Below are 25,321 nucleotides of genomic sequence, written 5' to 3'. Positions count from 1 at the left end.
TGAATAGGCATGCTTCACCTGGAAATACAGTATTGATTCTTAGAATTATAACTGTACTTGTAATGTGCTTAAAGAGAGTTTGCTCTTTTGTAGGTTAAGGATTTGCCTTTCAACAGTGGTGTACCTAAAACTATTCTTCTTTCTCTTCATGGAGAATAGAAAAATTAACTATCTGACTTTTTACCACAAATCTCCCTAACTTTTCAAGAAGTTCTAAATCTAATACACACACACACACAAAACACACATGTATAAGGATGGCTAATAAAGTCTTAAAAACTTTTAACTGCAAGGTTTAAGGTTTTACTACAAAGTACCACTTTTTTAGACCACAAAGTAAAAGATACAGAAACTTATAAATGTCACATTGGAATTATGCATATTATAATTGGAATCTTGTTTTATAATGGCATATATGACAAGATTCCTTAAATAGTGAGACTCCTGATAAATTTAAAATCAAATTTGATCTATAAAGAAACTATCTGGTATAGAATAGGCATTCAAATTTCAATATTCACTTACTGAATGTATGACTTCACTCGGCTTTTCAGGAATGCACCTACTACTTTAAAAAGGACAACTGCATCTGAACAAAATGGACTTTAAAAATGAAATTAGGCGTTCCCAATGTGACTCAGTGATAATGAACTCGACTACTACCCATGAGGACACAGGTCCAATTCCGGACCTCACTCAGCAGGTTAGGGATCCGTTGTTGCCAGAGCTGTGGTGTAGGTCACAGACTTGGCTTGGCTCTGGCATTGCTGTGGCTGTAGTGTAGGCCAGTGGCTCCAATTCAACCCTTAGCCTGGGAACTCCATGTGTTGTGGGTGTGGTCCTAAGAAAAGAAAAATAATGTTCTCAGGGAATTTACTTTCCTGTTGAAATTATTTTTTATTATTATTATTTTTTTTTGCTATTTCTTGGGCTTCTCCTGCGGCATATGGAGGTTCCCAGGCTAGGGGTCTAATCGGAGCTGTAGTCTCTGGCCCACGCCAGAGCCACAGCAACACAGGATCCAAGCCTCGTCCGTGACCTACACCACAGCTCACAGCAACGCTGGATCCTTAACCCACTGAGCAAGCGCAGGGACCGAACCCGCAACCTCATGGTTCCTAGTCAGATTCGTTAACCACTGTGCCATGACGGGAACTCCTGAAATTAATTTTTTAAAGCATATTGTCTTCCCCTTCTAAGACTATGAAATCTGTCTATCAGGGCTAAATAACTATTTTAAGCCCCTGGAGTTGATACTTTCCACCATCCCACCAAGGGAGTGTTCTAAACCGTATCCCCAAAGCATATCCCTCTATGTTCATTATCTACTATTGGTCTCCCCTCCCCGAAGTTTTTTATGACACAAGTTAGAACTACCCACTATATTAACTGACTTCAGATCCCTGTCAAACCACTCACAACACTGTGAAAAGTAGTAATCATTCCTCCCTCCAAATGAAATCATTTCTCTCTCTTACTATGTTACTTTGTTCCTTGAACCCCAGAAATTGTGATGTTTCCTTAAATCCAAGGCCTAATAATTACACAGGTACAACCTCTGATGATGGACATGCAAAAAGAAAAGAAAAGAAACACAGGTGGATCAGCCAGGAGGATGTGTTTGTTACAAATTACTTTTGTGACAACTGTGGGACAAGCACCAGAACTGGAGGAGCCCCACTGACACCAGTATGATACAGGGTCAGCAGCAGGACAGAGCAGTGGCCCAGATTTTCCTTTGGTGGCTCATTCTCTCTTTTTCTCCAACTCTTTGTCCTCTCTCTCCTTCCTCTATTCCACTTGCCTGTCTCCCCTGCTCTTTCTTTTTTTTTTTTTTAATAGTTTTATTGAAATATAGTTGTGATAATTTCTGCTACACAATAAAGAGATTCAGTTATACATAAACACACATTGATTCTCTCTACAGATTCAAAGAAATCCCTATCACATTATCAATGGCATTTTTCACAGAACTAAAACAAGACATTTCAAAATTTGTATGGAAACACAAAAGACCCCAAAGAGCCAAAGCCATTCCGGGAAAGGAAAATGGAGCTGGAGGAATCAGGCTCCCTAACTTCAGACTATACTACAAAGCTACAGTCATCAAAACAGTGCAGCACTGGTACAAAAACAGAACTATAGATCAGTGGAACAGGATAGAAAGCCCATAAATAAACCCCTGTTCTTTCCAGTCCCTACCTTCCTCAAAGGATGAGCAGTTGTTTATGAACACACATCTCTTGTCTCTCTTGTCCTTTTGTTGTCATTTTCTTGGCCTTGGCCCTTGGTGGTTCAAAGGGATCATTTAAATCTTTTCATGTTCCTTTCCTTTCTCACATGAATCCTTGGGAAAACCAGTTCTTGGACTATATGGGATGACATTCTCTGTATTTATGCGTTTGTGGAAATAAACCATGTACTTCATTTTGCAAGAGCTCTTAGAATCTGGTGCCAGGAGTATTTGTGACTTTTGGTACTCAGTGTCCACATAGTTTCTCTACTATCTCGAATTAGCCTCAAATTCCTCTCCTCATAATCTATTTCTGGGAAGCCAAAAAATATGACCATGGATAGAAGAAGCCCAGCACATGAACAAAACAAGGGAAAAAACCCCACTCTTTCTAAATCAAATGGATCAAGAACCTAGAGAGCTGACCAGGAGGCAGGTTTCATTTAAAACTTGGGTCTATTAAGACTTTTCATGTGAAGTATCCTTTTTTTCTTTTCTTTTTAGGGCCACACCTGCAGCATATGGAAGTTCCCAGGCTAGGGGTTGAATGGGAGCTGTAGCTGACAGCCTGTGCCACAGCCACAGTAACATGGGATCTGAGCCACGTCTGTGACCTACACCACAGCTCACAGCAACGTCAGATTCTTAACCACTGAGTGAGGCCAGGGATGTAAACTGTGTCCTCAGGGATCCTAGTCAGATTCATTTCCCCTAAGCCATGACGGAAACTCCTAATGTGAAGTATCTTTATCAGGATTTTGTTTGCAGCTCCCAAGGAGCTTGAAGAAGGGAAAAAAAGTGAAAAATTTTTCTCCTGAGTGAAGTTGGTGAGATTAGGTACTTTATTATGACCTCTTCAAAGCAATGTACTCTCACAATATTTCATTTTTAAATTAAATTTTTTTTTTCTGGCCACACCCACATCAAATGAAAGTTCCCAGGCCGGGGACTGAATCTGAGCTGCAGCTGTGGCCTATGCCATAGTTGTGGCAAAGCTGGATCCTTAACCCATTGCACCAGGCTGGGGGTTGAATCCATGTCTCAGCAGCAATCCCAGCCATTGCAGTCAGATTCTTAACCCACTTCTCCACAGTGGGAACTCCTCTCACAACAATTTATAGAATAATTTATATTTTTGAACTTTCATTTCGTAGCTCTGGCAGTTTGTTTGGAGAAGCTTGGTGATATTTCCAATTTGTCCTGGGCTTTGGGATCAGGCAAGATTGGAACCTTATCAAGAAGACAGTGCTTACAGCATGTCGGTGTATCAGAACCTTACAGTGGCTTTCCTGTGACTCCAGCTCTGGAAGCTTCTCTTTCTTCTGCATGCCTCGTCTTCAAATTTAACTGCAGTCTTCCTTTTAGCCTCTGAAATTGGGAACTACCTGGGGCTCCTCTTGACCCTGGGTAATGAATCTTTTCTAATCACAATCTCAAGAAGCAAGGCTACCATCCCTAAAATTCTGTGTATACAAATCTCTTTTTATTATTGTTATTTTCTTTTCACCAGGCCCTGCCAATGCATAAGCACATCCATCTGCAGACACATTATCATTACCATAGGGTGCAGTGACAGTCATACCCTGGAGGGTATGACAAGTAGAATTTGAATTTCATGTGTTCTGCTGAAAGAAAAGAGGCAGGAAATTTTCCTTTAGATTATTCTTTTTTTATTTTTAGGCCTGCACTCGCAGCATATGACGGTTCCCAGGCAAGGGGTCGAATCAGAGATGTAGCCGCTGGGATATGCCACAGTCTCAGCAATGCCAGATCAACCTAGGATCTGAGCCATGTCTGTGACCTATACCTCAGCTCACAGCAATGCTGGAGCCTTAACCCACTGAGTGAGGCCAGGACTCAAACCCATGTCCTCATAGATATTAGTCGGGTTCATTAACTGCTGAGCCCTGATGGAAAGTCCTAGATTATCCTTTTCTAAAAAAGAAAAAAAAAATCTCTATTTTTCCACTAATTCCTTTTCATACTCTAGAAAAGAGCACATAAAAGAAAAATGGCCTAAAATTTTTTATACACACACATACATACACAATGACACAATGGGTTTTGGAAGGATAGAACAATTTCAAAATATTTCATATTTCTTTATTTAAATTCAGCTTTTAATTTTTGGAGAATGTCAATGGATGCCAATATTTTTGCTAAAGTGAGAGCATTGTGGGGGGATTCTAAGGTAACGAAATCATACCCAAATGCTCCCTGGATTTTTGCTTAAGGCTGCAATATAGTTTTAAAAACCTCTTCTGCTTATTAGCTCTGGCAAAGTATCTGAAAGAACTGGGGTTAAAGACCCAAACAAATCAACCAACTAACCAACCAGTCAACCAACAAAAATAACTCACAAAGGCTGTACCACTGTGAAGAACTGGGGGTGTTTGGAGCGGGTGGTATGTCTTCCCTGTCTGCACTGCTGGACCTAGTACAGTATTAGGTATCAACCAAACGACATTGTGACAAACCAGAAAATAGCATATCAAACTGTTCAACATAATCTGAATCATAAGCAATGTTCTAATATTTGACAGACTGATCAGATCTGGCTAGATGCGATATATATAATAGCCAAAGTGTTTGATTCCTTTTGAGAGTGGTTGAGACTTGAGAGGTTGTATTTATAAAAATATCTGTAAGACCTTTAAGAGATGCTTTTAAAATTGGAGGTAAAAAAAAATCTAGTCATTCAGACTTTTGCAATGTCCTTATTACAGCTAATGAAGAAATGGCTGTAATTAATGCAATGTATTTTACATAGGAAAGGACTGGTTTGCTCTCTCACATACACAAGGTAAGGATTTTGGCAAGAAAATTTGGGTTTTGCAAAGGGAATATGATACCAACAAAGACAGCAAATGCTCAGAGCCAGAACGCTGTGGGCAGTGAGATGGGGAAAGGGCCTTTGGACCTGACTTTGTGGTCAGGTCCTGCAATAGTATATGTAGTAATGGCAGGTTATCTTTCATAAGCTTAACCTTGCTGAACCAGCATATGTCATATTTTGGAGCTCTTTTCCTATCAGTAATGATAAATTTCTATTGACCTAGCTATTCTTTTCCTATAAATTCATGTACTTATAAGAAAACAATCTAGGTTTAGGGATATAGCTATGACCAAGAAAATGAATGGAGTTAGTCCACAAATTGCCTTATTTGACCCGCATTATACCAAATTGCTAATCAGCACTGAGTGTGAACACACACACATACACACATGAAGACTTCAAAGGGTTAAGGGAGAGTGCCTTTGAGAATTGCCCCTCTTCTTTTAAGTAAGGGAGAAATGAATCAAGAATATAGTTGGAAACACATATCAGAACACGGGATGGGACAGATGGTGTGGTAACCAGAGTTATGCCCTCATAAATCTCTGTGTTAGGTTACTAGGATGTCAAAAGACTTCAAAGATAGAGCCTGGTGCCTTTTGAAGATCAAAGTGGTATGCTTGTAAAGGACTCTAGGTGAGGAATGCCAGGAGTTTGTAGTGAGGATTCTGGAATGGTGATTTCCAATTCTTTCTCATTCTGCTTTATCTTTGTAAGATCTGTCACAAAGCAAAAGACCAAAAGCTCAGGCTAAATAAAATATCTGCTTGGCAAACTTCCTTACTTTTTAAATGCAGCTTTATCACTGCCCAGCACCATTTTTGGCTTGTTTAGATTTTAGGTTTCATCTGATTTTAAAAGGGTTGTTGGGGTGGGGTAGGAGTGAAGGCAGAGCTCTAGGTCCTATTTCTTTGGTTCAGTTCTAATTGTAGGAAAAGAGGGCCTTTAGCTCATGCCTACATTTGGCATGATGGATTTCTATCAACCTTAGTTTGTGGACATGGCTAGGAAATAAACAGTGAATCACACTGGCATTATCAAAAGGTAGAAATTAAGCACGAAGAGCATGAAATTGGTTTTGAAGTTGCTGCTTCAATAGGCATCAGTCTGCCCTACCTGGGGGTATGGGGAATGGCCCAAGCCCAGTGGGACAGAAAGGTGTAAATCCTCAGGTCTGTTGCTGCATTATGGTCCAGCTAAATGATGGTATCCTGGCCTCACCCAGTTAGTGCTAAAATCATTCCAAGAGGCTTTTTAATTCAAGAGTCTGAGGAATCAGCATTCGGGGTCTTGCAGACTGTACAAAAGAGAATTGTCCAAAGAAGGGATCCAAAGTGGTGCTCTTCACACATATTCATCTTATACATACAGGTGTGAAGACAGAAAATCAAGAAAAGAAGTGGTAAAGAGAGAAAAGAGCTGAGCAGTCCAGCTCAAGTTGGAAATTCTCAATGGAATCTCGTGAAAACCCAGAAGACCTCTTTCCACCAGCACATACAAGAGGATTTTCATGAAGTAGGGCCGTCAGTCTAGCTATGCAACTACCAATAGGAATAGTGATTTTAGGGTTGGTATACTGACCATGTGCTGTGGTCAAGCTGATTTATATGCAGCTTTAGGAGTGAATGCTCCTCAGCCACTGGGCTGGATACACTTATTCCCTCAGGCAGCCTGAGGGATGCAAATAACGAGACCTCATTAAAAACCTCCCACAGACAGAGCAAGGCCCACTCAGAGAGGAAAGACGTTCAGTGTACACAGCTTTATTGAACAGCACCCTTCAAACAGAGACCAGAGGCCGACCTCTGTGATGATAGGATGAACTGCAACCTTTAGATAACGTGCTTGTGGTTCAGAGGAAACATTCCAGAAGGACTAAAAATGGGGGCAAAAGGGGAAATGATCATATTTTGGGCTAATGGGTACCGTGCACTCTGAAGGAATCAGAACAGTTCAGAGTATTATAGGAATATTTTAGAGTAGAAGGAGCCATGTTATCCATCTAGACGATTCCACCATAAGCACCATCCGAGCTGAAATGATATAAAATGATCTTCAGTAAGGATGGGGTCTATCTCTGCTTGATACTTGCAGAATGCAGAGCATCCTAATAAAAGTGCATTTTTCTCAGCATCACGCCAGATCTTCCCAAGATACAGGCACAGATCCGTGTTTCTAACAGAATTTACAGTTTTGGATTTTGTTTTAGAAAAGATGGTTGAACTTGCTGGTGGCTCTGAAAAGGAGTGTAAGAGGAGCACATTGGGGGTTTTCAACCCTAGGATTTCATTGTGGATGTTCTGTAGCTCAATCGCCTCCTCATTTCTGCTTGTTACAGACTTGCTTAATTCATAGGATGGAAATACCATGAACATCCACATTCTGTTTGTCTTGCTAATTACGTTTATGGGGAACATCTTCATCTCAGGTTCCTGCTGATGGACAAATCTGGGAACTCAGGGAAAAAAAATCAGCAGCCTTCTGAGCTTCACTGTCTGCAAATCTTCACTAGAACATACCAGGCTATTACAGGGAAATTGGTACCTCAGCAGCTCTTGGGGGAAATTATTGATTATCTTTGTTTTATGAAACATAAGGCCACCGCCTTTTTTTTTTTTTTCTACTTAAAGGCATCGGCAATCTTACATTCAACTACTCACTCCAATTTTCTTACCTTTGTTTCTGCTTTCCTGTGATGTTTTTCTAAAAGAATTCCCCGGTGCTTTATTTGTGATATTTGATCAAATGACTTGGGGTACCTCTTGACCCCTGCATATTTACTCTGCTGGTTCTAAGAACAGTATCTGCTTCACCTGTTCGCTTACATGGCAGTGGATCGTTGTGCAAAAAGATGAGACACAGATCCACCCTCTTTTGAAAAAAAGTTCCTGTTATTATCCATGATTTACTTTTGCAGAAACTGTATTTTCAAACTTGGTCTTGAGCCTCTAGCCTCAGGAATATAAGAGTTCACTAAGAAGAAGATTCTTTTATATCTGGAGCTTTACATTGTGAGATGTTTCAGAATTCCCATGATAATTCCCCATTGCATCTTGAAATTCCATTTCCCTGGCTTGCAATGGGCTGCTCCAAGTGCTATAAAAGTGACTTTCTCAATGAGATAGAATGCATGCATGTAAAAGGGACTTTCTCAATGAGACAGAATGCATGTGTGTCAGCAGTAAAATGAAAACATACCCTGCATTCTTACTGTGGATATATTGTAAATGCAAGTTTCCAGAGGTGACATTAATTCCCAAAGCCATCCCAGCCCTCTTAGCATGCATCTAAATGAATGAAAGGGAACACTTGTGATGGACAGTTACAAACTAGTTTCTAATAATAATCTTCTGTGCTTGGCCTATATTAGAAAATTTTTTCCGGGCCACAGAATCACGGCTCATTACCAAAGACAGGGTTTATTTTATAATGGGATTGCAACTTACCTCCTGGTAATAAAAGGACTTCCTGAGGAGGGGACAGAGTGGGAGAACAGGCTGTCGTTCATGCTGGTTACAGGTCTGGGTGGCCTAAAACAAAGAAAGAAAGTTGGATGGAAAGTTAAAACAAGGAAAAACCACAAGTTAAAAACTATTCATCATCTCTCAAGGAGAGAAGCTGGGAAGATCGGAGTTCTTGTTGTCCCCAGGATCAATATGAAATTTTACATTTTGCAATTAAATTCTTGAAGTCTTTTGGGGATGTTCCATTTTCTTGAGAAGAAGAGCGTTTGTTAAACACTGGGGGAAAGATCTCTGGACTTCACAGGAATGTTCATTCACAAGCTTTGAACGTTGGGGTTTCACTGAGTCATATTTTCGAATGGAATGAGTATTTGGAGGCAGGCTGCTGCTTTCTAAAGGGAGAAGTTTGAAAACGTGCTGATAATCAGAATCTGCATCCTCTTGGAAAGAGGAGATTCCTAAGGCTTTGGAAACTTCTTCTTGTGTTCCCATGATGATGGCTCCCCACAGTATACCTGGTCTGTAAGGACCCAGTTACAAAACAATATTGTGCCTTCTTTGCTCTTTGCTCTAAGATGCAAGTAAGCAACAGAAGCATTTACTGACTCTCTGTTATCTGGATGATCTAAATAATAGGGTACACAATGCAAGGTATCCCCTTAACACTTTTTTTCATATGGCCAGAGAAAGAAAACAGGGTTCAATATTCTTAGGAATTGTCCTAGACCCTAAACATCAAGCTCATCACATGGTGTGTCATCCAGGTCTTAATTTTCATTTCATCTTGTCATTCTTTCCCTATCACTGATGTCTTAGTTCAGGTAAAATGATGGAGTTGAGATCCCCATCTCATCTCCAGGCAGTGCTCAGTCTTATTTTAGGTTCACTGTCAGATGCTCTGTGGTATGATGATAAGATGGGGTTTACAGTTCAGAGGTAGATGATGGAGGCAGGGCAGCATTCTGAGTTGGGGGAAATTTGGGTTTCACTATAATTTTATATTTGGGTTTGATAGTATAGAATTTTTTGAAGACGAAACATGAACGCTGTAGCCTATAGAATTTATTTGTGTCAATTTGATTAAGAGCCAAATTTGTAATGGTTTAATTTTTTTTTTCCTTTTTTAGGACTGCACCTGTGGCATATGGAAGTTCCAGGGCTAGGGCTCGAATCCAAGTTGCAGTTGCTGGCCTACGCCACAGATGCAGCAATGCTAGATACTTAACCCACTAAGCGAGGTCAAGGATCAAACCCATATCCTCAAGGACACTATGTCGGTTTCTTAACCTACTGAGCCACAACAGGAATTCCTGTAGTGGTTTAGTTTTTATCTTAGGAAACCAAGTATTAGTTATAGATTCTACAATGGAGAGACTCCAGGAAAAAAGGCAGACTTGTTTATCCCAATGTATTTATGGGGGGCGGGGACAGGATTCTAGTTAGGCTTTAAAACGTCAGCACTATATGCAAAACTTCATTGAAACTCTTGGTTCCCAGGGCCTGGTGCTAAACTGTGTTCTCAGATTTTTTTGAGAACAAATTTGTCGAGTGAGGTTAAAACTGCAGGTTCGCTATTTGATCTGCTCTAACATATTAGCTGAAGTTCTGAAAACTATCTCAGTGTTTTATACTACTTATTTAGGATGTGTCTTTGATGCATGAGACCAGTTTAAAGCTAATTCTGCTTTGAGCAGAACACTTTCACTTTCTGAGAAGAATGCTAATGTTAAACAAATATGCTCTGTGAATTTCGAAAAGTTAGATACATCAGCTTTTAAAACAGTCAGTTGAATGAAATATCTTCACTTTAACCTTGCAAGAAGTGGAAAAAAAAATCCACTTGACCAACATTTCTGGTTGTGTCTTTTTACAAACTTTCCCATCTTGCTTGATCTCTATAATGAGAAAACATCTCTATAAAACGGAACACTTTTTAACTAGTCTGGTAAATTTTCTCTATTGAATCTGGTTTCCACAAAGCCGAAATTGCAGTTTCTTAGTAAATGGATTCACCTTTACGGTTTATCATAAAAATGTTGAACTTGGGACACAGAATGGCTAACCTTGGCACCAAATAGTGGCTTTCAAAGGGATTTATTTCCTGCACAATCAAATGGCAAGTTATTTTATCTAATAAACAGGTCACCTTGGGAATTTTAAACATATTTAATCTTATGAAAAAGAAGTAGCTCCAGAAGATAAAGTCACAGAGACTCATACAAAATTTTCCTTTTGGATGAGACCTTCACAAAGGACATTTTTATAAAATTGGCATTCTTTTCATAAATTGAAAGTGCTCAGCATCAGGCAGAATTAGTTATAAACTAGTTTCATGTCTCTCACTTGTTTTATGTCTCATAACCGCTTATAATTATGATGATAAATCTTTTATTAACACACTGGGGACTACTGAACTACTTACCAAGTATCTCTTTGGGCAGCAAAAAATTGAATAGAATAGAGACAGTTAATCATGGTAACATTTACAAGCAATACAGTAGCTAAGAACAAAAGCAAAATATCAAAATATCACCACTTAACTGGCTTTTATGTGCCTATGATAATTTAGAACAGCTAAATGGACAGCATAGTTTAAGATTAGAAGTCTTAGATCTCCCCCTGACCCCCGCCAAAAAAAAGACATGACTATCCATTCAGGAAAATATCATTTGAATAGCAAATAGAAAAATGCCCAAAGCTAAAAGTTAGAGAAAAAAAAATCTGTTCTAATACAGATTGGACATTGTGTATCCAGAATTTTCTGTATGTTATTTCAACAATCAAACATTTTGTAAAATTTGTCTTTTGTTTTTATTTTTTCTTTTATTTTTCTTTTTATGGCTATACCTGCTGCATATGGAAGTTCCCGGGCTTGGGGTTGAAGAGGAGCTGTAGTTGCTAGCCTACGCCACAGCAGCGCCAGATCCTTAACCCACTGATTGAGGGCAGGGATTGAATCCGCATCCTCATGGAGACTACACTGGGTCCTTAACCTGCTGAGCCAAAATGGGAACTCCTCATCAACCCACTTCTTGATGTCAACAAGCAAACACAGGCCCTGCAGTGCAGGAGGTTGTGTTGAACTTTGCAAAATGAAGGGCAGTTCAGAAGGAAGGGAACTGCCTGTTCTAGAGGCTTCCTGAGGCACCTGAGACTACATACCTGAGGCAGGCAATGAGTTTCTTTTTTTAAAGATAACACCCAGGAAGAAACATTTTCTTCTACCTAAGCCTCCTCCATATTCTGGGCCTGAGAGAGGGCCCAGGGCATGAGGCTTTGAGGAGGTGGAAGGCGTGGGTGGTAGCACTGCTCAATGGACCAATTCTCTCTGCTCCTCAAAGTCATACATACTTTGGAGACTTTATTTTTGCTTTTTTTGGGGGGGGGGGCGGCGCACTCATGGCATATGGAGGTTCCCAGGCTAGGGGTCGAATCGGAACTACAGCTGCTGGCCTGCACCACAGCCATAGCAACACCAGATCCAAGCCACGTTTGTGACCTACACCACAGCTCACGGCAACACCAGATCCTTAACCCACTGATTAAGGCCAGGGATCAAACCTGCAACCTCATTGTTCCTAGTTGGATTCGTTTCCCCTGTGCCACAATGGGGAACTCCAAGGAGACATTTTTTAAAGTCTGTTTTTATATCATCTGATGAATTTCGCCACCGATTCCCACCTCTTCAACCTTCCTCTGCACAGGCCACGATTTTTCTAAAGTTATGTAGCTCAGGATAAAACAACAACAACGTCAGCAACAATGTCTAGATTTGGGGCCTCTTTAAGATGATGGGCTCTGCAGGGAAAAGAAACAAAGGGCTTCTCTATTTGGGACTCAAAGCACATTTGACATGAAGGTACAGTGTGCTTTAATATTTCCTCACCCACTGGTTAGTAACATCCCATTGTGCAAATACCACCAATAGCCTTATTTTATAACTATGCTTTTTGAATATTTTCCACTTCAAGGTGAATTATATGGTGTTGCAGATGTGTACATCTGGGCAGAAATACTGCATACCTTGCCAAGAAAAAAATGATAATAACATGACTTTCACATGTATGTATGTATGTATGTATGTCTTTTTAGGGCGGTACCTGTGGCACATGGAAGCTCCCAGGATAGGGATCAAATTGGAGCTACAGCTGCTGGCCTACGCCACAGCCATAGCAACTGAGGATCCAAGGTGCGTTTGTGATCTACACCACAGCTCGCAGCAGATCCTTAACCCATGAGCGAGGCCAGGGATCAGACCAATGGGAACTTCCTCACTCTGTTATTTAAGAAAATAAAACTTGAAGCTTGGTCCTGGACAACTGATACCAAAGTAATTGTCTTTGCTTGGATCCACACTCGTGTCAATGAAGAAAGATGTCTCTTAGTCTGTACGGCAGAGATACTTACACAATGTGGGCCAAGTTGAGTGGTTTCTCAGGCTGGTCGGGGAACATGGGATGCAAAGGTTCACGGCTGGAAGCACAGCTCAGAGACTTGCTTAATGCATTAGTGAGTTTCTTGGCAGGTGATTTCTGGAAGGAAGAGGAAGGTTCGAGATAAGAATCAACATTTTCTTTTTCTTTTTTTTTTTAGGGCCGTACCTGCGACATATGGAAGCTCTCAGGCTAGGGATCAAATCCGGGCCACAGCCACACCAAATCTGAGTTGCATCTATGACTTACGCCACAGCTTAGGGCAATGCCAGGTCCTTAACCCACTGAGTGAGGCCAGGGATAGAACCGGCATCCTCATGGGTACTAGTCGGGTTCTTAACCTGCTGAGCTACAATGGGAACTCCAACAACCAACACCTATGTGACATTTTATCAGATGCTTTGCATTCAGAGTAGACATACTCATTCATTCATTCATTCATTCAAGAACTCTTCTCTGAGAATCTATTCTAAGTCAGGGAGTTGGCTCAGTGCTGGGACTAGAGTGTTCGGAATTTGCTACGAGGGGACTTGCCTCCGGCTGCTTAGTTTCAGCAAATGCTGTGATAAATGCAAGTAGTTATTCTGCTCAAGACATCTTAGCTGGGACTTCATGAACAGCAGGAGTTCTCCTGACAAACTCTCAGGGGACTGGAAGGTAATTCCAGATGGAGGAAGAACAGGGGACCTTGTTCTGGAGAGGAAAGCAGGAAACAGAGCTTTGAAGTCTTATATGCCAGGGCCAGGACTGTGGTCTTTATGTCAAAGGCTGAGGGAGACAATGAAGAGCTACTCAAAGGTGACAGGACTATATCTGATTCTAGAAGGACTGCTTCTCCTTAAGAACAGAAATCGGTTTTAGAGGAGCTAGGAGTGGGAAGAAGGAGATGAGCAGGAGGTTTTGCAGGAATCCAGGGGCAAGAAGTTTCAAGGGTGGCTGGATATATCTGGTTAGAAGTAAAAGCAGAACTTCAGAGTCTTTAGAATTGAAAGTTCATGTTATTTCAAGAGCATCATGCCACCACTCTCTCTCTCTCTCTCAACCATGCTTGAGGCATGCGGAAGTTCCTGGGCCAGGGATCGAACCTACGCTGCTACAGTGACAACTCCAGATTCTTAACCTGCTGTGCCACAAAAGAACTCCACGCCATCTCTTTTTCATTTTGACTAATGGAATGTTTATCTTAATATTTCACAGCCAAGATTATCAAAACAGGCTATCGCATATAAGAAATCTTTACCTCAAGTTTTCCTTTCTGTGAGGAGCAATTTAGAATTTTGCCTTTTCCTTTTACACAGAGTCCATAATTGGCAAAATTATGAAGTAGCTTTTGTCCTCTTCATTTAAAAGCTAAATAATGGGAGCATTGTTCAAGAAGTCCCTCTTGGACTGATAGGAGATGCAATTCTTAGAACACAAAACAGCAGCAACAACAGTTCTTCACCCCGTAATTACTGGGGCTCCTTTGTCCTGGTGAGGAGTCTGACTCTACTTTGTAGTGACACTGCCCTGCCATATAACTGTAGAGTCCACAACCCCTAAGAATAAGGCTCCTTATCTGATTTTAGCCTTTCCATACAACAATAATTAAAAATGATTAGGCTTCAAACACCAACCCTCTTGGATTTGGGATAAAACATATTTGAAAATCGGTAACATTCTGACAATAAGAAAATAGACAGTATTTTCTCCTACCTTCTCTACTAAATTGTATTTCATGATCTGTGTTAGTTTATCTATTCTTAGCATGTGATGCAGGCAACAGTGACAGGTGGCATTTGAACTCTCACCCAGCCCTTGATACGCAGTACCTGAGTGAGGAACTCTTATTTGAACTCCGAATCTGACATGTGTTAAACGATTAATATATTCACACTGAATATCAGTTCCCAATAATAATTCCTAGAAAGAGCATTCTGATTTAAAATATATATTCTGATTATCTTTTTTTGAAGAAAATAAAACAAGTTACTCTTTAAGTAAAAGACTATAGATTGATTTGAGATATGTTAAACTGTAGGAAAAAACTATCTAAAAAGTTTGCCTTTTCTTATGATAGAACTATTCCAAGAGGGGTTAGCAAGGCTGACAGTACAGCTCACAGAAACCAATTTGTATATAGAGCAATACTTTGGCAGATGCACCAGAACAACATCACTGGATCTGGTCTTTGGGTTTAACTGAGACAGAAGTCAGAAAACTGTAAGCCACTTGATTAGCAAACTCCCTGAGTCAAATTCCTCCCACAGACCCAGTGCCATGTGCTCCTGAGAACACTTCCGTCACAAGGACAGGTTACCTTTAGCAAGTTAGTCGCTTGCACAATTTCTGAAAAGATGATTTTCTAATAGAGCCACAATCTCCCCCTCTTCCAAAAAAGTAAAATGGAACTGTATTATGAAGCCCATACACTCACAAGTCTTTCCATCATGTTCCAGTCATGCACTTAAGACAACTCCAGGGAGTTCCCATTGTGGCTCAGTGGTAATGAACCTGACTAGTGTCCATGAGGATGTGAGTTCAACTCCTGGCCTCGCTCAGTGGGTTAAGGATCCTGCATTGCTGTGAATTGTGGTGTACGGCACACATGTGGCTTGGATCCCGAGTGGCACTGCAGTGGCGTAGGCTGGAAGTTGCAGCTCTGATTCAACCCCTAACCTGGGAACTTGTATATGCCACAGGTGTGGCTCTAAATAGACAAAAACAAAACAAAACAAAAACCACCACTAGCAACTCCACAGTCTAAGAAAAAAGGAACGAAAAACAATTTGTAGGCAATTCCCGCAAACACGCCGCCTGCCCCCAACCCCAACTTGAGAGGAACCTTAACTTACTGTGAAAATGATATTATGGTCCAGATGGTGTTTGCTGTTTCGTTGTTACCTAAACCAAAACTGTATTCCAAGAAGTAATATAGTTTGAGTCTTCCTATATTTTAAGTCTTAGGAAGCTACGCTGGGTTAGGACACAATTAGTAAGAGATCCCAGTAAGATGAGGAGTGGGAGGGGAAAGGAGGAAATGTTAGATTAGAAGGTAAGTTTGCCCCTCGATTCTGTCACCATCCTTGTGATCCCCTTGCCTTCTGGATGGCGCTCACACATCCCACTGTACGTGTGGCCTGGGTCTTGCCTTACCCAGGACGTGTACTCTTTCATTTGGTGCTGGTTGCTATGGGAACCACCGGCATGACCCCTCCAGAAGCAGTCCTGACAGAGCTGGTAATTGTGACACTGTTGGCATCGGTAGCGAAATCCCATCATGCTCTCACTGTGGCAGTACGAACACTCAACTGGATGGAAGACTGAGGGGGCAGTAGATGAGGAAAAACAAGAAAACAAAAGCATGAGCCAGAATAAGGAAAAATACGGCCCCAAATGAATTGCATTTTTCTGTTGCACCCCATGATTTCCAATGAGAGTTTTGGCTGAGAGACGCATTAAGTTTATTCCTAGACCCTCACTACCGTTTTCAAGCATGTGTGTGTGTGTGTGTGTGTGTGTGTATGTGTGTGTCTGTGTGTGTGCACACACACATGTGCTTGGGGGTGGGTGGGTGGGGGTGTAGAAGAAATGAAATGAGATGGAGGATGGGAGTTCTTTTAACAATACATCTCTGTCATGCCATTTGCTCTTTCTACTCCCATTTCTTAAACTGTAAGAATATAAATTACTCAAACTGGCTTGCCTTTCCCCCAAATTGCTCTCTGTCTCCAAGAGACCAGCACAGTGCACTGAAGATGCAGAAGCACAATAGAGGAACACAGCTGACTGTCCAGTGGGTGGAGAGCAAATATTAGAGAAATGGAAAATGAGAAGGAAGGATAAAGAAGGGGAATGGAAGGAGAGTAGAAAAATTGGATGAGAGTATCAAGTTACTTTGTGAAAAATGGAGTAGCAGAGTTCCCTGGTGGCTCAGTGGGTTAAGGATCTGGCATTGTCACTGCTGTGCGTTGGGTTCTGCTACCGCTTGGGTTGGAGCTCTGGACCTGGAACTTCTGCCTGCTAGGGCACAGCCAAAAGAAAAATGGAGTAGTGAATGGGCTTATTTAATGAATGACATTGCCTTTGTTTAAAAAATAGATTAAAAAATGTTCTTGATAGGCAGATAGATAGGGTTCAAAGAGATGAGTAAATTATCTGAATACAGTTCTAATTCAGATAGTTCAAGAGACGCTTAACTTTCTTTGGCAGGAAATTTGAATTACAAAGCAGGCAAGGTAAAATATTTGAGATCTGAAGCTAAGCAATGATCAAATCCAAGTAGTTTCATGCCATGAGCTAAAGATAACCAAGAGTTCTCACCTTTGGTAAAGTTATTCTCTGGCTAACCAGGCAGGGAAAATAATGCAAATAAAAATGAGTTCCTACTGTGGCGCACTGACTGGGACCCATGGCATCTCTGCAGCAGCAGGACATAGGTTCCATCCCCAGCCCAGCACAGTGGGTTAAAGGACCTGGTGTTGCTACTGCTGTCGCATAAGCCACAACTATGGCTCAGATCTGATCCCTGGCCTGGGAACTCCATGCGTCAAGGGGCAGCCAAAAAAGGGGAAAAAAAAAGATGAAAATTAAATTGTAAAAACAATAATATAACCAGTTCTGAACATGTTGTCTTCTGAACCAGCATCATATCCTCCTTTTCTGGCTCCTGAGAGAGGCTGAAATAAGACCTGAATCTAGGGACATGCTCTGGGGCGGGGCCTAAGGAACTCATTTCCTGTGACAGGAAATACAGAGCCAGAAGGAATGAAATGACAACTTTATAATTGGAAAATGACTAGTTCTTGAACTGAAAACAGTAATATGAACTCATCCTGCATGATATGGACCTTGACTGCTCTGCTCTTGCAGATGAACAAGAAGCACTTAAAAAAAAAAATCTACGATTGGTAGTGATTATAGAGAAACTAGTAAGTTCATTCTTTAAATTGTCTTCATGAGCAGAACAGGATACATTTTTAACTTTAAGAGAGATAATAAGAAGAGATGCTAACTGTTCTAAATGGGTATTTAAAATTAGTTAACTTTAGGAGTTCCCTTGTGGCAAAGTGGGTTAAGAATGTGGCATTGTCACTGCAGCTGCTTGGGTTGCTACTGTGGTGAAGGTTTGATCCCTGGCCTGGGAACTTGCCTATGCTATGGGCATGGCCAATAAATAAAAATAAGCTAGGGAGTTCCTTTCGTGGCCCAGTGGTTAACTAACCAGACTAGGATCCATGAGGATGTGGGTTCCATCCCTGGCTTCTCTCAGTGGGTTAAGGATGCGGCATTACTGTGAGCTGTAGTGCAGAAGTCACAGATGTGGTTTGGATCTTGTGTTGCTGTGGCTGTGGTGTAGGCTGGCAGCTGCAGCTCCAATTTGACCCCTAGCCTGGGAACTTCTATATGCCACACCTGTGGCCCTAAAAAGCAAAAAAAAAAAAAAAAAAAAAAAAAAGCTAACTTTAACCCCAATGCATATTAAAGAAGTGTTCAGAAGTTAGGATTCCAGTAAGAGGAGATAAATTATTTCATTTTTAATGCTAGAGAATTCCCAGAGTTAAATTAAACAATAAATAAGAACATCTAAAGATCAGATGGAGGCACTGAATTGTTTTATGTTTAAATTTCTTTAAATCTTGTTCTGAACTGTATTTCATATTGAAGTTTGGATATGCAAAAACTAATTACTTTTATTATATAAATACTTGCTTTTATTTAAAAAAGCACATTACTCATTTCTTTTATATAACTACTACTGTTGAAAGCTTACAATTTGTAGCATAAGACTAAAGATTAGCAAAGCACTATCATACAGTTTGTTTTGTTTTGTTTTTCCTATCTCCTCTACCTGGTCGAGTGCCAGGAATACCAATAGTGAAGAAAGAGTCAATGCCAGGTATACCAACAGTGGAAGGTCACACCTAAAAAAATACTAGAAAATGTTATATTTCTTATTAAGATTCTTCTTCTGTTACAGCAAATATTTAAGCTACACCTGACTTGTGAGAGACAGACTGTGTGTGAGATTTAATGTTTTTAAAACAGTCCTAATTTTGCAATGCATCCATAAGGTCGTACTGATCAAAGAGAGAGGTTTGTTCTATGAAGACTCAGAACTACTTCCCCAAAACAATGACCTTGGCTTTATAGCTAAAGACTTGATGGCCTAATTTCACTAATTAAAGAAATTGCCTTGGTCCAATAGTAACTACTCACCGTTTTCTACATTTGCCAGTCGATGCAGAAGGGGCAGCCAGACCAGACACTGTGGGGGAGGATCTGACATGAGCGTGTCCAAGAAACCATTTAAGGTGACTTTTTTCTGCATCAAAAAACCCATAAAAATTGAGAACAGAGAATAATCTTAATATACCTGCTATGTAAATATCATTTGAGATAGAAGAAACGAGACATTCAATTAACCCCTCATACATCAAGAAACAGAGCTTGAAACTAGTTCCGAATTTAAAAGATTAATTGCTTTCTGTATTTAAGCATACATAGGACTGAATTATCTCCACTGAGCCCGAGTCAATATTATCACAAGGAGAAAAACCATCATGAGAGGATCATTTCCATACATGAAAATGATGAGGAAAGATGGAGAGTAGACATTCTCTAAAACATTTTACCCAAATAGTGCATCATATAGCACATTCCACAATTCCCATATCAGTTGCTATTCTAAATTTGTGGAATAGCTTCCCTTTCAGACTTCCCCAACTTCCATAAGGACTATTTTGTGGTTAATGTGAATAGTTCTGCTGTACAAGATTAGGAGGGAATCCTGTTCAGAGGGAACCATCTTCCCTGTCAGAAAAGAATAGTCTAAATTAAAAAAAAAATTTCCTTCTCTCCTTTCTTTATATATCTTTTCTCACAATTCAGTCTGCTTCTGTGTCATTATCCTGGTGCTTTCTGATGTATAAAAGAAATGCAATTTATCTGTTTCTTTCGAAATGAAAAAATTAAGAAGTTACAGTAATACTTCTTAAAATGATATTGTAACAGTATGACTAACAAAATCTTACATGCAAAAGCCACCATTTTATTTAAAATTTTGAATTAGAAGATCAAGGTGGATGGCATGGTTTTATATTTTTAGACGAGAAATCAGTATTGAAGAGCTACAGTGCCTTTTAAAGGGTTAAACTTTACACTAATTATTCTACTTTGCAAATAATTTTATTAATGTTTTTTTATCAGGAGATATTTACAATTTTAGCTTTATCTCATAATACTAAATAACTTAAGCTTTTTATAGGGTTGTTATTAACATGATTATTAAGAGATAAATTATGTAAAGTATAAGCAATGAGACAGTATTTTTTTAAAAAGCTACTACATCATGTCTAAAATACTGCTGTCTTTCAAAACAATCACTTGGGATGGCTTTCTATGAAGCAATTAAAACAATTTTGGAATTTCCTCATTCAAACTGCTGTTACAGCCAGTATATGAAGCACAAAAACAAACGCATCTTAATTTCTTGTATTTCCTCTTTTTGTACTTCACATAATTTTATCCATTTGACCATTCATCACACTAGCTAAAAATCACTCCTGGAAGTCAAAAGTGCTACTGTGATTTTCAACATATATAAAGTTCTCATCATCAAGGATATACAAAAGATTATTTAACATATAATTGCATTATATAATTATATAATATCTATAGGATATTTCAAAAGGAATTTTGAGCAAGAGCACTATCTTTATAATTCTGTTTGAATCTATAGATCCCATTAAAAAAGGAATTATTATTTTAAGTCTTATTAAAAAAAGTCTTATTATTCCAGCTGACTTGTAATGAGAAATATTCTGGGGCATTAGTATCTTTCCTGAGGATTCCATGATGCACTACCTAAAATCAGTAAATGTACAAACAATTCCAGGGACAGAGAGGTCAGTTTGGGATTTAATGCAACAGGCCAGACAAGAGATGATGATGAGGAAAGAAATCTGAGAAACTTCTAGAAAGGGAAATCAGTAGGACTTGGTGTTTGATGAAAAGTTCTGGGTGAAGAAGTTGTATAGAAGGAGGCTTAGGTGAATGGATCCATTCTGATGTCACCAACTTAAAAGAGGGCATGCTTTAGTGGGGGCAGAGATCACACACCTATGCCAGGCTGGGGGTGGGGGCATGGGAAGGGTCGGAGAGACTACCTGGGTGAGATTTCCCCTGGGAAGTAGAGTTTGATACTTAGTGGATCAAACCATCCCATCTATTATTGAATGTGTGGATACATTATAAATGAACCCATGACCCACAGAGATGCCTGAGGCAGTTTTGACCTCTTATATCACCAAGTAAATGGGTAGATGAGGTTTATTAGCTGGACAGTAAATGCAGCTTTTCAGTGGATGCTATGCACTGATTCTAATTTAAGGTGTCCTTTTAGAGGACATAGTTTGGATATTTAAAAAATTGTAAACAAACCTTCAATTTATGGGTTTATAAATCTCCACTTTGCTGTGTTAGAGAATAGTTCTAGATATGTAGATTTTCTACATGACTGGAGAGGTAGAAACATGGATATAAACTGGCTATAAACTGGACATTAAACTGGGGAGCCGCCCAAACTAAGCGGCTTCCCTCGCTGACTTGTATCAACCCAAGTTAAAACATGTAGCTCTGAATTCCAATTTAATGGACAATTTAGGGCCTCTCAGATTGCACCTGGCATGGGCTATGATTCCTTTCTTGTCTCATTTGCTAAACAAACTGTGTTGAAGCTTGTTTGCTGGGTCTGACTTTGTTTCATGTGAGACTAGTGACAATTAAGTCTTTTTGATGGCATGATAATAATAAAGATATTGAGGGTATGGGGTTGTTGTAGGGATTAAATTAGATGATGCAAATAAAGAATTTAGCATGATGCCTGGCTCATGGTTGGGAAACACCACCTATTATTGTTTTCCAGTTATGCTGAGTTTCATTACTGATTCAGAGGTCATTTGTCAGCAGCTGGAAGATACACCACAGGTCATCATGAAGAAGCAGTGACTTGGAGTGACACACAGAAGAGCAACCACTAAGAGCCACTTCTTTAAACAGGCTTTTTCCTACCTGTTGAGAGAAACAGGATCTAGCTGACTGTTCTGTGTAACCAAATGAAGGCCCTTCAAAAACTGCCGTGGGTAGTTTGAGAACTTCCCGCAGGAATTGATCGTATCGTCCATAAACCATCACACCACTGGAGTCAGAAATCATTGAGAAAATATCTGATGGATGGAAAAGGAAAGATTTTTTTTTTATCACATAAAGATTCTACAGTGTTTTAGTTCAACACATCTGCTGCAAATAACAAAAAATGTTAAATTTAATTTGCAGAAATTAAATATATAATTATGGAGGAATAATTTGAAAGCTAATTCTTATGCAGAGATATTCTTGGCATGATGTTGTCTGTGGTGTCTTTCTGTAGATAATGCTGGTATATAGCATTAACTAGTACTTTGGATAAAATTGGCATATTTTTATAAGACAGAGAACATTACATTTTTAGTTTGAAGTCAACTATCAACTCATATGTAACTCAGTGGGAAGAATTTTTGTATATGTGAGAAATATGCTGACCTCATTTGAAAGATACAATGAAAATGTGACAATAATGCTGGGGTGTGTGTGTATCCACTGAGCTAGCTATGTACCCAGCCATATTATCATTAAAACTTCAGGATTCTGGTTTAGGATATTGAAAAATGAAAGACATAATGGGGATAAGGATGCAATGAAAACACTTGATTAACTCCCCACAGAAGCAGAAAACTTCCTATAAATCATGGTGTCCTGGGTGGAAGACAACTGATTTACAGGGAATGGTCTCTTGCCTCATGCAATCAAGAGGAGGCCTGGCCTTGCCGATGATCAATGGGGTAAAGTCAGGGCTCCAGATTATTCTCAGCAGAGCTGCTGGCTTTATTGAACCCTTTTTTTCCCCGTCAGTTTCTGCCACTATGTCCACTTAATGAATATTAATGGCATAATTTCCCAAGGTACTCTATAATTCCTCTGTGGAAATCACTAGTGGAGGGAAAAGATATGCTATTATATGCTTTGTCACCATGCTAGATTATAACTAGGCCAGCAGAAATGCTGGGATAAACTGTTGTAAAGTCAGTGCAGAGATACCTCCACTCATTATATACTTAATTTTTCAAGGTCAGAATGTAATCTGGGGATATTGTTTTTACACCACAGTCAGATGTTAAGCGTGTTACAGGGTTTTATTGGATTATGTTTTGAGGACATGAATTGGCTCTCTATTTCCTGAAATACTCCACTTATAAAGGATTTCTATTGTGTTTCCAAAATTTATCAATTATGAAGCTGTAGAAAATCTACATGAGCAACAAAAATTAATGTTGCTCTCATCCATTCTCACAATGTTGTTTACTTAGTAAATTTCATCTTGTTTCATTATAACTAGTCAAAAAAAGGTTCCCAACAGCAAAAAAACCTCTTATGTAATTCCTAGAAACTCAAGAATTCCAGTCAAAAGGGGGAAAAGAAATCTTTCTGTTTCTGGACTTTCTGCCCTCCCCCCCCCATTTTTTCCTTAAGGGCCACACCTGCGGCACATGGAAGTTCTATCTAGGGGTTGGATCAGAGCTGTAGCTGCTGGCCTATACATACCACAGCCATAGCAATTGGGATCCGAGCCTTGTCTGTGTTCTACACCACAGCTCATGCCAATGCCAGAGCCTTAATCCTACTGAGCAAGGCCAGGGATTGAACCCACATCCTCAAGGATACTAGTTGGGTTTGTTACTGCTGAGCCAGACAGGAACTCCTAAATGGACTTTCTTATTAGAACTGCCATCTTGTTTGTTTGGGGGCAGGTTGATTAACAATAATTTGGTTGTCCTGATGATCTTCTAGGCTTGGATGTTCTAGGCCAGGGCACATTTTGAAAAGTAGTTTAGGCTTTTCAAATCTCCCACTGAAATAATTTTAAACAACGTCTCTAACTAGAGTAGAAGCAGGGGTACCAACAGTGATCTTTCACCAACTTGAAGCTAATATTAAACAAATCTGTACTGATAAAATTCTACTAAGCAACAGCCAAACTAGAGCTAGGTCACTGGGATTAAAGGGAAGTGGCTGTTAATGGCCACTCAGGTTAAAAAGAAATGAGAGAACTCTGGGGAAGCTCTCAACAAGGTGTGTATTTGTAACTTAATTTTGGGCCCTCTGTTTTATTTATTTATGTTTCTTTTTTAGGGCTGCACCTGTGGCATATAGACGTTCCCAGGCTAGGGGATGAATTGGAGCTGCAGCTGCAGCTGCTGGCCTATACCACGCACAGCAATATCAGATCAGAGCTGCATCTGGGACCTATGCCCACGCCCGATCCTTAACCCACTGAGCAAAGCCAGGGATTGAACTCACATCCTCATGGGCACTCTGTCAGGTACTTAACCCACTGAGCCACATGAGAACTCTCTAAGTCCTCTGAATATATATATACATACACACACACACACCAAAATATATATACCTTTACATACACACACACACCCCTTTATATATACATACATACATACACACACATACATATATACCTTTACATATACACACACATACATACATATATATACATTCACACACACACATATACCTTCACACACACACACATACTTCTACCTATACACACACACATATATATACCTTTACATATATACACACATATACATATATACCCTTACATATACACACATACATACATATATACCTTCACATATATACACACACATACATATATACCTTTACATATATATATACACACACACGCACATACATATACATTCATATATATAATGTGCTTATAATATGAAATATATGTGTTTATGAATAAAGGGCTAGTTCAAGGATTAAATTAGTTAATAGGTGAAAAGCACACAGATGCCTTGCACCTAGTACTCAGTACAGAATTGTAAGCTATTTTTATTATTAATTGTACAGCACACTTTTCTGCCGTTTAGCTCATGTGTTTAGACTTCACCTGAGTACTGGAAATGGGGGTGCCACATGGAAGCTGATGTCCCTTTTAATGCATTTAAAGCAGCTTTTAAAACTCAGCTTTACATTTTCTGCTGTTTTCTACTTTTTTGCTTCTCAAAATTTTAAGTTATTTTCAGCCAATCACTCTTACTCTGAGTCTCCAACATTAAGGGGTAAGTTGGAATGAACTAAATATCTTTCACCAGTAGGTGCAAAAACAGAAAAATTGCCAAACAAGCACAGCTGGCATATTGGCTCGAAGTGAATCGGAATTGAAAGAAGGAAAAACAAATCCCTCAAATCCTGAGGCATTCCATGTCCTTTCATTTTATTTTCATTATAAAAGCAATGCTTATTATAAAATCAC

General features: G+C 39.7%; 1 protein-coding gene across 20 annotated transcripts in view; it reads right to left on the bottom strand.

Annotated features, from left to right (window-relative positions):
• DTNA (dystrobrevin alpha) overlaps positions 1–25,321 on the bottom strand; it is a 424,974-nt gene that overhangs the window by 58,968 nt on the left and 340,685 nt on the right. For 17 of the 20 annotated variants that reach the window (XM_047794094.1, XM_047794098.1, XM_047794099.1 and 14 more), the window contains 5 exons: positions 22,018–22,172; positions 19,165–19,270; positions 16,102–16,268; positions 12,941–13,065; positions 8,516–8,599 (listed from right to left, as the gene is read on the bottom strand). In XM_047794094.1, the coding sequence (XP_047650050.1) occupies positions 8,516–8,599; positions 12,941–13,065; positions 16,102–16,268; positions 19,165–19,270; positions 22,018–22,172 (637 nt within the window). Of the gene's footprint in view, positions 1–6,816; positions 7,103–8,515; positions 8,600–12,940; positions 13,066–16,101; positions 16,269–19,164; positions 19,271–22,017; positions 22,173–25,321 lie in introns of those variants that run through there. The other 3 variants (XM_047794112.1, XM_047794110.1, XM_047794111.1) reach the window with 1 other exon arrangement.

The sequence above is a fragment of the Phacochoerus africanus genome, chromosome 8 (assembly GCF_016906955.1).
Source record: "Phacochoerus africanus isolate WHEZ1 chromosome 8, ROS_Pafr_v1, whole genome shotgun sequence".
Classification (NCBI taxonomy): Eukaryota; Metazoa; Chordata; class Mammalia; order Artiodactyla; family Suidae; genus Phacochoerus; species Phacochoerus africanus.
Note: the sequence above shows the minus strand (reverse complement) of the source record. Positions and strands in the feature narration are given on the sequence as shown.